The following is a 15,144-nucleotide window of genomic DNA, read 5'->3' as shown; positions in this document are numbered from 1 at the left end:
TTCCTTTGGTGCCCTCACCACTTCATGCACTACTTGACTCCACAAATCCCGTATTTTCTGGTGGCCCTTCCTACCACACTCCCGGAAGTAAATGAACTGACCCTCTGCTAGTGGAATGTCCCAGACTCGCTGATCATGGTTGGCTTTATGACAACCTGCTGCCACCTGCAGCTACTCCCGAGCTCCCTCGAAGGCAGCCTGCAGCCTGGATTGGTGTTCAGCCACCCACTCATGTACATCACCCGGAATTACATCCTGAACCCGTCCAAGAAGAAAGTCTACAGGAAGCTTTGGTTCCTGGACGAACTTTAGGAAGTATGGGGACTTGCCGGTAGCCTAGTGGGGAGTAGTGTTATAATAAAACAACACTTGAGAGAGGCACGACACCCAGTCTCTTTTCCTGGAGACCGGGATGACACACAAGAGGTTACCAGCCAAGTAGTACGGCGTAGTGTGAGACTTCCTAATTGCATAAAAATTGCATAACTGCTGCATGACTCAAAGTTCCGGCCTTGGTCAGAATGTATATGACCCGGAATTCCCAGCTTGTAAAACCACTAATACTACTAGCTACGGTTTCCGCATGCTGGTCTTGAGTCGGGACAGCTAAATTGCACTTGTTGAACACGATAGTAATCAACAAAACATTCTCGATTTCTGACTGTGATACCTTCACTATAGTAAAGTCTATCTCCAAGATTTAGCCAAGAAGCCAGCAGATGACCCATGTAGCTATTAGCGACAGGTTGTGCCTCTTTAGCCACCTAAAACCATTCAAAATCTTTACACCACCGGACTACATCAGAACTCATACCGGGGCCAATAACACCGCTGTCTTAGCAATTCCTTGGTAAGTTAAATTGATGCCCATGTTCCCGATGCACCAAGCCCCCAATATCACTGTAACAATATAGACTCCATAATTATCGGGAAGAAGGAGACGGGAACCGGCAGACAATCAAACAGAAACTTTAATTACAAAATAAAGACAAAACAACGCGTCAGCCCCTCACGGGCGACTGTGTAACAGTGGTGGGCCCCAGAGAACAATTTGCGGTTAACTTTGATAAATAATTTAATTCAACTTGTTCGGGCGCCAGACAGGTATAGGCCTGCCAAAACAAAAACCCAGGATAGCCTAAAATAACCACCTGTTACATTCAATAAACTCAAACCAGCGAACAATCAAACAAAAACTTTAATTACAAAATAGTCCGTCACTGTCGTCGCTTCTGTTTTATATCCTTCCATCTCCTCCATGGGACTCACTCCTGTTCCCACGGCTCTCAACCCCGCCCCACTCGTCACAATCACCCACCGAGCAATTTGCCAAAGAGACAGCATTGGCTGTTCTGTACTGTTGTACTCTAATAAACCAAAAGGAGTACGAAAAAAAGCTGTCTTAAATCTGTCCCCCTCCACTACTTGGCAATGGAAATGCATCCTTACTGGTCTTGGAATTCTTGCTTGACTACCAACCTTCTTTTTAACCAAAACTATTGGAGACGTGTAAGGACTGCAACTTTCCTTTATCACCTTCATCTCAAGCAGTTGATTGATGTGAGCTTTCACTGCCTCATAATCTGATGGTGGGATCTGCCTTTAACGCTGCTTAACAGGGATGTAGTCTGAAAGAGGAATCTCATGAACAATAAGGTTAGTACACCCCAAGTCTCCCTCCTGGGAGGAGAACACAAGCTGATATTTCTGGCTCAATCCTATTCCTCCCCTGTTAACATTTACAAATCCATAGCCCTTATTTATTCCAGCATGCTAGAACCTAACTGGGAAGGCTGAGACCCCAGAGAAGCAGACATAGGCATCTAGGATCCCTAGGTTTACTACAAGTACATAAGCAGTATCCAGAATAACTTTGATCGTTAACAACCCAGAAAGCCATCCTGTCTCAAGAGGTTCAAACAATACCACAGTGTCTAAAAAACTGTGCTGAACAGGTCGTAAACTCTAGCTTCATGGTGCTGCCACGGATACGACACACCCAGCGGTCCCGAACTCTAACCTTACCAGTATAACACTCGCCTGGCCGGTCACTTGCTTGACAACAATACTGAAGAGCCTGTACCATAACATTTGGGGCTTGGGATGCAGTAGGCAACCTAAACCATGCTGCCCAAAGAGCTCCTGGTAGCACCACCAAATGACATTCATCCCCATGACACCAGAGACCTGGGCACACAGCCCACCAGGAGGATCTGCAACAACCAACGACCCGCACTTTGGAACCGAACTGCCACACAGCTAAATATCTAGCTCCAGTATCCTATAGTATCCTATATATGGGATCTCAAGCCCATTAGCAGCCTGCAATTGAAGCCACTGACAGGGCTTAATCCTCTCCCACCCCAAAGGGTCAAAATACTTACGAAAACAACTCTCAGTAAGAGTTGTCACCATGGACCCTTATCTAATAGACAGGGAATCGAAACTCCTCCAAAGAGGACACTAAGATGTGGACATGAAGACACTAATAGAGGTGCATAATCAGTATAATTTAGAATAAAGCCAGTGGATTCCCCAACCGACTGGTGGCTCTGCAGTTTGGGCCAGTGGATTCCCCAACCGACTGGTGGTTCTGCAGTTTGGTGGGAACTAGTTTTCTGATGGCCGGACCAAGTGTGACTGCTGTTCCCTGGTTGCCAATGCAGCCAGGTGAGAGAGCCCAAAACAGTCCCTAGTGAAATGACCAGTACATTGGCAATGCCTACATTTCAAAGGGTTCTTACTAATAGCAGAATTTTGGAACTGGGGGCCTTCAACCAGAGCAAGTTGATTCAGCTGTTCCTGCTGACGCCTTAACATATCCCTCAGATTTCACTGTTGAACTGCAAGTATCCACATGTGATCTCCCCTCCACCCCGTACTGAACCCCATAAACTAAAGGAAGTGACTGACTTTTGTCTCTTGACCCTCCCGGCACCACTTCACACTCCCATCGCATGGCTTCACCCCGATGCTCCAAGAAGGCGCACATTGGCTGACGACGCACATATACAGGTGCTTCTCAATAAATTAGAATGTCGAGGAAAAGTTCATTTATTTCAGTAATTCAACTCAAATTGTGAAACTCATGTAATATATAAATTAAGTGCACACAGACTGAAGTAGTTTAAGTCTTTGTGATGGTTTTGGCTCATATTTAACAAAAACCCACTGTGACGAGTGGGGCGGGGCCGACAGTCGTGGGAACAGAGCGAGGCCGGTAGAGTGATTGGGAAATGGGCATCATCCTTCATCTGCTCATTTCCCAATCACTCCACTGGCCTTGCTCCGTTCCTACGGCTCTCAACCCCACCCCACTTGTCACACCCACCAATTCACTATCTCAACAAATTAGAATACTTCATAAAACCAATTAAAAAAAACATTTAGTAAATTGTTGGCCCTCTGGCTTTTTGCTGCTTTAATTATTGCCTCAATTCAGCATGACATGGAAGTGCTCAGTTTGTGGCACTGCTGAGGTGGTCTGGAAGCCTAGGTTTTTTTGACAGTGGCCTTTAGCTCATCTGCATTGTTTGGTCTCTTGTTTCTCATCTTTCTCTTGACAATAGCCCATTGATTCTCTATGTGGTTCAGATCTGGTGAGTTTGCTGGCCAGTCAAGCACACCAACACCATGGTCATTTAACCAACTTTTGGTGCTGTTGGCAGTGTGGGTAGGTGCCAAATCCTCCTGGAAAATGAAATCAGCCTCTTCAAAAAGCTGTTCAGCTGAAGGAAGCATGAAGTGCTCCAACATTTCTTGGTAAATGGGTGCAGCGATTTTGGTTTTCATAAAACACAATGGACCAACACCGGCAGATGACATTGCACCCTAAATCTTCACAGACTGTGGAAACTTAACACTGGACTTCAAGTAACTTGGGCTATGAGCTTCTCCACCCTTCCTCCAGACTCTATGACCTTAGTTTCCAAATGAAATACAAAACTTGCTATCATCTGAAAACAGGATTTTGGACTAATTGCAGTCCATTTCTTCTTCTCCTTAGCCCAGGTAAGACGCCTCTGATGTTGTCTGTGGTACAGGAGTGGCTTAACAAGAGGAATACAACTATAGCCAAATTCCTTGACACTTCTGTGTGTGGTGGCTCTTGATGACTTGACTGCATCTCAGTGCATTCCTTGTGAAGTTCTCTAAAATTCTTGAATCCAGTTCGCTTGACAATCCTCATTATGCTGCGGTTCTCTTGGTTAGTTGTGCATATTTTTTTTCCACACTTTTTCGTTCCACTCAACTTTCTGCTAACATTCTTGGATACAGCACTCTGTGAACAGCCAGCTTTTTTCCAATTATTTTGGTGACTTACACTCCTTGTGAAGGGTGTCAATGATTGTCAGAGACCATTTTGAAGACTCAGGAAAACTTTGCAGGTGTTTTGAATTTATTAAACACTCACTCTTGAAGACTCAACAGGGCAAGGGAGAACTCCAAAAATGCCCTTCCTGCAGAATCCGAGAAAAGAAACGCTTAATGTAAAGCTATATACGACAAACAACTAAACAACTCAAGGAGGGCTACAAATATTTTAGCTGAATCCCCTCTCTCTGCCACTGAACGATTTCTAATTTCTTCCCGAGCTTCCCCATCTAAATGATTGAAAAGGAATTGAAAGGATTGAAAAGGAAAAAGGAAGATAGCTTGGTCATCTGCAAGGATGCAACGGGCCCTTATACACACCTGTACCTCATCAACCCACTTATTTATACCTTTATATCTGACTTTCCATTAAATTTTGGACACTTCCTGTCACTCAGGACTAAAACGGGCTGATTAATGGTCTAAGCTCTTGCCTCCCCTAAAAGAGGCCCATCTGCTACAGTAGCCTCACTAACCAGAGCAGTACCTGTAGAAAAGGAGGTTTGTTGTTCAAATCGCAATCTTTCATTCTCAGCTGTCAATTGGGCAATCAGGTCCCGCAACTCTTCCATTACTTTCTTTTTTTTTTTAAAACTATAAAAAAAACAAAGTTAGCTCACAAGTCAACCTATCCCGCAATCTTGTTCCCAAAAAAAAAAATACCAAAAAAAGAACAACAAAAAAAACACATTTTATATTAGAGAAGTCATCATAACAACCCACCATTCGACCACATATTGTAGCACACACACTCTCACCAACAACCCACAGGGCTTCAGTCTTACTTCAGGATAGACTGGGAAACAAGTGTCTTGATCGTACCACACACGCACAACCCCATGCACACAGTAAAGCAATGCAATCCGTGAGAAACACCACCACTACAAAAGAGGTTAGACACACATGCTCTCAGAGTAAACCTATATCAAAATATAAATGTATGAATACAAGGCCGGGGCATACAAGTTTAGGCTATATATACAGATGCATCTCAATGAATTGGAATGTTGTGGAAAAGTTCATTTATTTCAGTAATTCAACTCAAACTGTGAAACTTGTGTATTAAATAAATTCTGTGCACACAGACTGAAGTAGTTGAATTCTTTGGTTCTTTTGATTGTGATGATTTTGGCTCACATTTAATCAAAACCCACCAATTATATATCTCAACAAATTAGAATATGATGACATGTCAATCAGCTAATCAACTCAAAACACCTGCAAAGGTTTCCTGAGCCTTCAAAATGGTCTCTCAGTTTGGTTCACTATGCTACACAATCATGAGGAAGACTGCTGATCTGACAGTTTTCCAGAAGACAATCATTGACACCCTTCACGAGGAGGATAAGCCACAAACATTCATTGCCAAAGAAGCTGGCTGTTCACAGAGTGCTGTATCCAAGTATGTTAACAGAAAGTTGAGTGGAAGGAAAAAGTGTAGAAGAAAAATATGCACAACCAACCGAGAGAACCACAGTCTTATGAGGATTGTCAAGCAAAATCGATTCGAGAATTTGAGTGAACTTCACAAAGAATGGACTGAGGCTGGGGTCAAGGCATCAAGAGCCACCACAAACAGACGTGTCCAGGAATTTGCTGAACCACAGACAACATCAGAGGCATCTTACCTGGGCTAAGGAGAAGAAGAACTGGTCTGTTGCCCAGTGGTCCGAAGTCCTATTTTCAGATGTGAGCAAGTTTTGTATTTCATTTAGAAACCAAGTTCCTAGAGTCTGGAGGAAGGGTGGAGAAGCTCATAGCCCAAATTGCTTGAAGTCCAGTGTTAAGTTTCCACAGTCTGTGATTATTGTTGCAATGTCATCTGCTGGTGTTGGTTTTCAAAAAACACTATGGACCAAAGTCACTGCACCCGTTTACCAAGAAATCTTGGAGCACGTCATGCTTCCTTCTGCTGAACAGCTTTTTGAAGATGCTGATTTCATTTTCCAACAAGATTTGGCACCGGCCCACACTGCCAAAAGCACCAAAAGTTGGTTAAATGACCATGGTGTTGGTCTGCTTAACTCAAACTCACCAGACCTGAACCACAGAGAGAATCTATGAGTTATCGTCAAGAGGAAGATGAGAAACAAGAGACCAAACAAAGCAGATGAGCTACAGGCCACTGTCAAAGAAACCTAGGCTTCCAGACCACCTCAGCAGTCCCACAAACTGATCACCTCCATGCCATGCCTAACTGAGGCAGTAATTAAAGCAAAAGGAGCCCCTACCAACTATTGAGTGCATGTACAGTAAATGAACATACTTTCCAGAAGGCCAAAAATTTACTAAATGTTTTTTGTTGTTGTTGTTGTTGTTGTGTGAATGAAGTGGACAGTAAAACAAGTGATATTTCACTGTAGAAAGGAAGAGAAATATAATTGCCGGAAATAAACACGATATAAGAAATAGTATTAACAAATAGAAATAGTATTAAAAATATAGCCTATTAAATCCAAACATAGAGGGAAGATCTCTGCTTTGACAGTTCCTGGAGAATATGGGTCAAAGAAGTATAGATACAGGTGTGTTTATAGGAGTATATACAGGGGTTGGGCAAATATAATCTGAAATAAAATGCTGTGATTATCTTGTTTTTGTTCTTGTCTAGTTAGGGTTGAGCAGGGTTTGGTACAAGCTTAGGGTGACATGAATGACTTGTTAGACTTGTTAGATTAAATCACGGGAGCCTGTTCAGCAGGAGTGCCCCTAACAACCTCTAAGCTTTATGATAATGATTGCGAACACAAAGCATGCACAAAAGAAGACCATTTCCCTCCTCCAACATCTCTGAAACAGCTGACAGATGCTTTTATGGACAGCATTCAACTTGAGGCCGTTGAGAAGTTGTGTGAATATCTCCTGAGAAGGACGAATGCAGAGGAGATCCAATGAATGTTCACGATCCAAACTGTCAGGAGATGCAAGTAATGCACTGATCAAAGCCATCTGCCAATAAACAGAAGACGCCGAACCATTTAAAAAGTGCACTTCCTAATGAAGTCAAGTTACAGTTTTACAGTAAAGTCAAATTTAAATCTTATGTTTTAATAATCTTTTGTTGAGCAAAAGTACACTTTTTAAAAATTTGTTGATTAACATAAAGCACATGATGCTTTTAACATGACACAGATAGGTCAAAGACAAAAAAGTGTTTAAGCATAAAAAAGTGTAATACTGCTTTAAATTGTTGTAGTCAACCCCCCCCCCCCCCCCCCCCCCCAAAAAAATCCCGATTTACAGAAGACACCCAGTTAAATGTCATTCAGTGTAACAATCTTGTCAGGCATATTTACAACAAAAATCTATTTATGACATATTAAAAGACTAATTACTTTCACCCGAAATACTAATGAGTTGTAATTTTACATTTTTAACATTTGCCACTATCCTAGGTTTTCCCCATTTGTCAGTAAGAATTTTGTACTAATTTGAAACACAATAAAATTTAGTATGCTCCATTATTCTTTTAGATATTTTAATATATACACAGAATAAGAATAAGCATGTTGTTTGAATTTTTGCATAAATATTGTGTTACACTGAATGACAATGTAACATTATTTCAACCAAATTTTGACATTTTATTCTCTAAAAACTTATTTGAAACCTTAAAAGTAGACATTTTACTTGCATTTAATGTGCTTTCTATGGACACAAAATCACTTTTGTACATTTCTTTTGATGCGGACATCTTAACGTCTTTGACCCAGGTACATGTAATTACAAACAAAGATAGAAATCTAAATGTTTTCATTTTTAAAATGCTTTAATTTATATGCTTGCGCGGTTTTAATTTTCCCACACTTATCTGTTTGGATGATCAACTTATGAATAAACAAACCATGCTGTCACTATTATCACTTCCTGCTGTCGTTAAAATTATTTTTGCATTTCAATTTTACTTCAAAAAAGTACCAACTTTTTTTTTTTTTTTTTTTACTGCAAACAGGTTGAGCATAAAACACATACAAGTAATTGTAATACCTTTTTTAGTTTATTTCAGGGTAGTATGTAAATCTAACACCATAAAAAGAAAACATTTTCGTTACTTGAAATAAAATCTAAGTAAAATATAACAGCTACTTGCTCAACAACAAATAAAAGAAAATAAAGGACAGCTGCATTCGGATTTCATGTCCTGACAGATTTGATTGATTTTTGTGTAGTGTAGGGCCTTTATAAGCTAATCAGGGTTTGCACACACCTGCAAACTTGTTACAGGCTGTCCTTGCATGATGTAACAGCTGCACACACACACACACACACACACACACACACAAAGCTTTTAAGCCGGTCCATACTGCTGACGCAGAGAGCGAGGGCTAATCCCAACACCCATCTCACGTCCAACCTGTTACAATGACCCACATATAAACACAGACTTCCCTCCTGAACAGGCTGTTCTTCTGAATTACTAGCAGCAGTGCAACCATAAATCCCTCTAGAGTTACCCATGCAGCATTGGGTTATTCACTTCCCAATGTCTGGGAGCAATGCATTTAATAAATCAGACATGAGCTCTGAATTTATACTCAATCGTTTTTGTTTTTATTTTTTTAAGAAGCATGCAACAGAAAACACTGTAGCAAAAAATAAGCTCTGCAGAAGAAACATTCCTCTGTTGCCAAATGACAGATAAAAAAAATCATTTTACAGAGAGTTGCTCATCTCAAGAACAAGCAGTTTGGTGTCGTGTCATTACCCAAAGACACACCTGTACATGAAACGCCTGTAAGACAACTACACTGGCTCTCCTAAAAAAAGGATAGTAACAAAAGCTAAACATTAGAAGAAGTGTGCCAGAAACGTAAGTTCAACAAATACATTTCCTGTTACTCAAAATGTATTCAAAATGTTCAAGATGTCTTTAAAATGTAATCCAACTTTTATGATCTAAACCCGGTTTTCAAGATGACAAATAAATCCTGCGTCAAAAACATGAAATCCTTACTTGAGAAGCTGAACTGCAGGCATCTGCTTTTAGTTATAAAGCAAGATTTGAAAGTTTGATGTTACATTCGGAAAATACATTTTTAAAATGTTTCCGGTGATGAATGAATTGTAAGATTATAATCATTCATAATCATCCCAAAAAAAACCACTACTGCACCGGTTTGCTTAAAAGAGCATGACTGTATTACAAACCCCTTAAAAACACATTCTGACGTGTCTAGAGAAGGCTCATTAAACACTTGTTCAAGTACTGGAGTATCATTACGAGCGCGAGGAATGCTTTGGGAAGTGCAATATACAAACAAACTCGTCGCTTTTGATCTTTGCGCATTGTTCAGACAGTAAAATCAAGAGACGCGCCAAACTATGACGAGATCTCTTCAGTCTTAGTGCAGGTCATCTCAGCTGGACATGTGGACCGGATACGCCAGCCGGACGTCCAGAGCCTGGTTGTGCTGCGCCAGCGAGGTGTGATGATAGTGCAGGACCAGATCCTTCAGAGACTTGTGGAGGTCGAACGGCTCGACGAAGCCGAAGCCGCGCTCCGTGTGACGAATCACGCAGTGCCTCACCTGACTGCCGACCCTGTGACCGAGAGACAAGAGCAGGTCAGGGAAGATGAAACTAGAACCAGAACTGCAAAACAAGAAAACAAACCACTGAATTGCTGTAAAAGTAACCAAAATGAAATCGAAAAGACCTAAAATGCTCATTTAAATGCTTTAATCATAGCACAAAGCAGAGAAGAACTGACAGTGAAGGGACAATCAGTGACTGATGAGGGAAGATCATTTTAGCATCGGTGTTTTGCAGATTTGAAACAACATGAGGGTTTCATTTCATGTCTGGGTGAACTAGTTTGTTAAGGTTGTTTAATATCTGTTCAATTAAATGAACTGGTTCATTAACAATGGTCACGTAATGCAAACAGTGGTCTGTCGTTTTACTCGGGTGGACAGAATAGGATGCAACGACTTCTCACAAATCTGAGACTATAGATATGGAAGATATCTTAGATATGGAACATGCAAACAGGGTCAATTTTTCAAAATTGAGATTTATAGATCATCTGAAAGCTGAATAAATCATCTTTCCATTGATGTTTGGTTTGTTAGGAGGACTATATTTGTTTGTGATACAGCTATCTGGAATCTGAGGAAGCAAAAAAATCTAAATACTGAGAAAATCACCTTTAGAGTTGTCCAAAATAAGTTCTTAGCAATGCATATTACTAATCAAAAATTAAGTTTTGATATATTTACAGTAGGAATTTACAAAATATCTTGATCTTTACTATCCTAATGATTTTTGGCATAAAAGAAAAATCGATAATTTTGACTTTGTACAATGTTTTTTTGTCTATTGCTACAAATCCACCCCAGAGACTGGAGACTGCTTCAGTGGTGCAGGGACACACACCCCACTGACTGATGACTTACACCACGGAGCAGGCGTAACAGTCCTTGGAGCTGCTGTTGCGGATGAGGAAAGCTCCAGACGGTTTTCCCTGGAGAAGGTCCTCCGCCTGACGTCGACACAGATCTCCCACAAACCAGCTCTCCTCCTCCAGGAGCGCCACACTCTTCTCCTCCTCCTCCTCTTTCACCTCACATTCAGACCTGAGGAAACAAACACTCCATTAATGTGTGGCCGCAGCTCCGAGATCAGCGCTGGCGTTAAAATACAAGTAACTTCTGGTGTCTGATGTCACGCAGTTCAAGGAAGAGATTTTGAGAGGACCTGGTCCCTCCACTGGAAGTCCATTCACCCGAAAGCCTAAATCAAATGAGTCCTTCTTCATATAACACTCACTCTTTCAGCTCGCTCTGGTCTGTGTCCTGGAAATCCTCGCACGAGCTCTCGTGAGAATAACGCTGTTCTTCAGAGAAACTGACGGCCTCAGATGCATTTCTCCTTTGGATTTCCTGTAAAGCAGCATAAAGCAATGTTATCTGATATACTGTCTTTACACAACTAAAACTTAAATCACTGGCTTTAAAATAATCATACATACTTCAAAATTAACTAAATGTTTAGTTTTTATTCATTTTATATTTTTGTTCCTAGTTGGCAGTGATTAGAAATACATTAATCTTATGTAAATAATAAACATCAGTTAAATCTGTATTATTTCTAATTTATAATTCTATATAAATGTAATATATAGATTTATAACATAGTTATATTAGTGTTAATAATTATTATTTATATGCAATTTTTTTTATAATTAATGTGCATGATGTAATTAAGTACAGCATAAATTTAACCAAAATTAAAATTATTAAAAATAAAAATAAAACTTACTACATAGTATTGTTTTAATATATAAAAACTCATAATAACTACAAAAGAATGTAATAAAAACTCTAATATTAAAACTGAAATTATTAGTTAAATGAATAAAAAAATAGTTATATAAATTATATGGAGTTATATTTGTCTTAATTATTATTTATATGCTTTCATTTAAAAAATATTTATTTTTTAATAATTACTGTACTTGATGTAATTAAGTACAGCAAGAATTTAACCCAAATTAAAATAATAAAATAAAAACAAAAACTACCTAGTATTGTTTTAATATCTAAAAACTAATAATAACTAGAAAAAAAAAAAGTAATAAGAATTCTAATACTAAAACTGAAATGATATAAAAAAATAAACTAATAAAATTAATAACGGTGATTTGAAGACTTCCGAGGCGCACCTGTAACAGTGTGGTGCAAGCCTCATAGAGGCGCTCGTACTCGGCCGTCTTCTGAAACAGTCTCAAACACTCCTGGAGCTTCTCTCTGGTCGCACTCAGAAACTCTTCCTTCATAGGCAGATCCTGACAATGCAATCAGTTTAATGACTAAAGGTGTCCACTTGACTAAAGAGAAGACGTTCAGAATGAGACTCACGGTGAAGGAGGGTGGCGTGTCGCAGTGGGACACAGGGTACGCCAGCGGGACGTCCAGGGAGCTGTTGTACTGCACCAGGCTGCGATGTCTGTAGAAAGAGATCAGCTCCGGCACCGAGCTGAACGTCAGAGGCTCAGAGAACCCAAATTTCCCGTCTTGATGCTGGATCCTGATGAGTTTGTTTGTGCCATTGTTTCTGTGGACACACATACAGCTTCTGTAAATACAATGCTATTTGTCTGAGATACAACTATTTGAAAATCTGGAATCTGAGGGTGCAAAAAAATCTAAATATTGAGAAAATCAACTTTAAAGTTGTCCAAATGAATTCTTAGCAATGCATATGAATAATCAAAAAAGTTTTGTTATATCTACGGTAGGTAATTTACAAAATATCTTGATGGAACATGATCAGATCGCAGAGTTTTAATGTCATGTTGGCACTAATGTGAACGCTAGCAATATGGACAAAAGTCTGCTTCATGTGTGAATAGCTGGCCACTGTTAGTAAAACTTTAACCCCTTTCATAACAGTTTGAGCTCTGAAGCATGCAGTCCTCACCTCACAGTTAATGTATATTCTCCGTGCCGCTTGCAGGAGGCGTTTCGGACCAGGAAAGCCCCATCCGGCATGCCCTGGAGTATTTCATTCACCTCCTCCCTGATGGTTCAAAACACAGTGGAGCTCGATTTGAAGTAGCATTGATTGAATAATAATCAAACAAACTGATAAAGACTCAAATACTATGATGAAACACTTTAGAGAAAATAAAAGCTCACCTTGATATGTTGGCCCAGTACCACTCGGCCTCCTGTAAACCATCAGGGAGCATTTCTCTCAGATTTAGGAGACGATCGGCGCTGCTGACGACTGAGTGAAGAAACATCAAACAACAGGTTACTGAACAGCTGAGCGATTCTTACATTTCTGCCCTAATTTTACTGGAAAACCTGCAGCTCCTTAACAAGAAAGTGCCAATTTGTTGGGTTTTAGTCACTGAAATTAAATTGAATCAGTAATTTATGAACAAAAACTCTTAAAATGGATTTTGGAAAAATTGTGGGCGCGATTAATCACATCCAAAATAAAAGTTTGTGTTTACATGTGTGTGTGTGTGTGCTGTGTACATATATGTGTGTGTGTATTTATATACATATAACACACATACATGTAGAAATAAGAAACATATGTGGTATATGTATAAATAATTAAAATAAAACATGTATATACACACCCACACATATTAAATAAATATTTCTTAAATATATACATTAGTTTATTTACATATAATGATATACATATTTGCACAGCACCCACACATATATTATGTAAACAAAAACCATTATTTTGGATGCGATTAATCACAATTAATCATTTTAAATCACAGACCTAATATAAATCTATCTATCTATCTATCTATATTCTGATTATGATTAATTACATAATATAATAAAAAGTTTATTAAAATCATATTTAAAATGAGTTTACTGTAAAATTCGTTAATATATTTAATATTTCAACTATTTTACACAGAAAACATAATTAAGCATTAACAGGATTTTATTTCTCTGTGTAAAATAGATTGAATATTTAATAGCTGTACTGTAAAATTAATTAATGCATTAAATATTTGAAGCACATAAAATATTTCGTTAACTTACATGTTGAATTTTTCAAATATGACGAAGCACTAACATTTTCGTCTTTGTTTCATTTTTGTCAGTTACACATATCCATGCATCATCATGACACAATAAGGAGTTGCAAATCGTTGAATTGGAAATTAAAGACTACAATAAAAGTCAGGATTTCACTGCTATTAGCCGCGTGCAGGTTTCTACTATGGAAAAGGTTAAGAGTTGTGAATATTAACTTGACGTGACGTCGCCCAGCGGACCTCTGCGATTGGCTGAACTAAGACTCATGAATACTGGTCAAGTTAAGCGATTGGACGCTCGGAGACTGTTACCAAGCATCAGTCACCATTGCCTGTTTAATATTCATAAGCTATCTCTTCGCCATAGTAGGATCGTATAGATGACATGTTGAGACATGCAGAACTCAACGAATCAAAAGCCTGATTTAACTGATTTAACTCACTTTCATAGCTTACGAGCTAACTTTCATAAATGTAAACTTAACCGCACACTGATAGGTTGTAGTTGTCGTTTTCGAGAATAACGCTTGACACTTAGCTTTCGCGTCTGAACCAGAACAAAGGCAGAGTGACTTAAACAGAATAAACACCAAATAAACAAAGATTAGAAGCAAATAATAGAGAGATAAAGTTACGTACCAGAGTCAGCTGAGCGGACTCGACTCATTTCGATGTAAGAAAACGGTTCTGCAGACGATGACATCCTTCCTTTAACAATGATCTTGTTGCAGAAGTGAATTAAGCCCTTTTGAACACTGCAAAACGTTAAATAACTATAAACGACTGTCCGGTTGTTACATCTAAGATAACTAATTAAAAACTGCTCAACAATGTAAAAAAAAATCCGAATATTCCCGTTTTTTCGTCTTAATTAAATTGGCCAGTTATTATTTGTCAGCCAGTCATTAAAATAAAACGTAGCAATAAATCTTATAATCGCGTGGCAGAATATAAAACATGATCAGCACGTTAACAATAGCATGTACAGCTCTAAACATCATCGGAGTAAATCTAACTCTTATAAGGTTTGGGACGATATAAGTGCCTTTGGACGATACCATTCTTTTTTCATGGGGGAAACTTCAAGCAGGATGTCGTCGTTTTGTTGTTATTATTCGTTTGTTGTATTATAATTTCCCATTGTTTTATAAAATCATTGGATGGACTGTGATTAATTGGTTTTTATATTAATTATATCCACTTATTTAAAGCCGTTGTTGTGTTAACGTGAGGAGTTTTACCCCCCTCTCCCC

The 15,144-nt window shown here is 39.1% G+C and overlaps 1 protein-coding gene across 1 annotated transcript; it reads right to left on the bottom strand.

The window, feature by feature from the left end:
* Nucleotides 1-8,902: 8,902 nt before the first annotated feature.
* On the bottom strand, nt 8,903-14,891 carry LOC113039997 (phosphatidylinositol 3-kinase regulatory subunit gamma-like). Its single transcript, XM_026198185.1, has 8 exons — nt 14,531-14,891; nt 13,014-13,104; nt 12,796-12,894; nt 12,234-12,429; nt 12,038-12,160; nt 11,143-11,255; nt 10,770-10,949; nt 8,903-9,915 (listed from the first exon to the last, which is right to left on the bottom strand). The coding sequence occupies exons 1-8, from the start codon at nt 14,592-14,594 to the stop codon at nt 9,732-9,734; spliced, it is 1,050 nt and encodes a 349-aa protein (XP_026053970.1). The 5' UTR covers nt 14,595-14,891; the 3' UTR covers nt 8,903-9,731.
* Nucleotides 14,892-15,144: the final 253 nt, after the last annotated feature.

Source organism: Carassius auratus, chromosome 2 (assembly GCF_003368295.1).
Source record: "Carassius auratus strain Wakin chromosome 2, ASM336829v1, whole genome shotgun sequence".
Lineage (NCBI taxonomy): Eukaryota > Metazoa > Chordata > Actinopteri > Cypriniformes > Cyprinidae > Carassius > Carassius auratus.
Note: the sequence above shows the minus strand (reverse complement) of the source record. Positions and strands in the feature narration are given on the sequence as shown.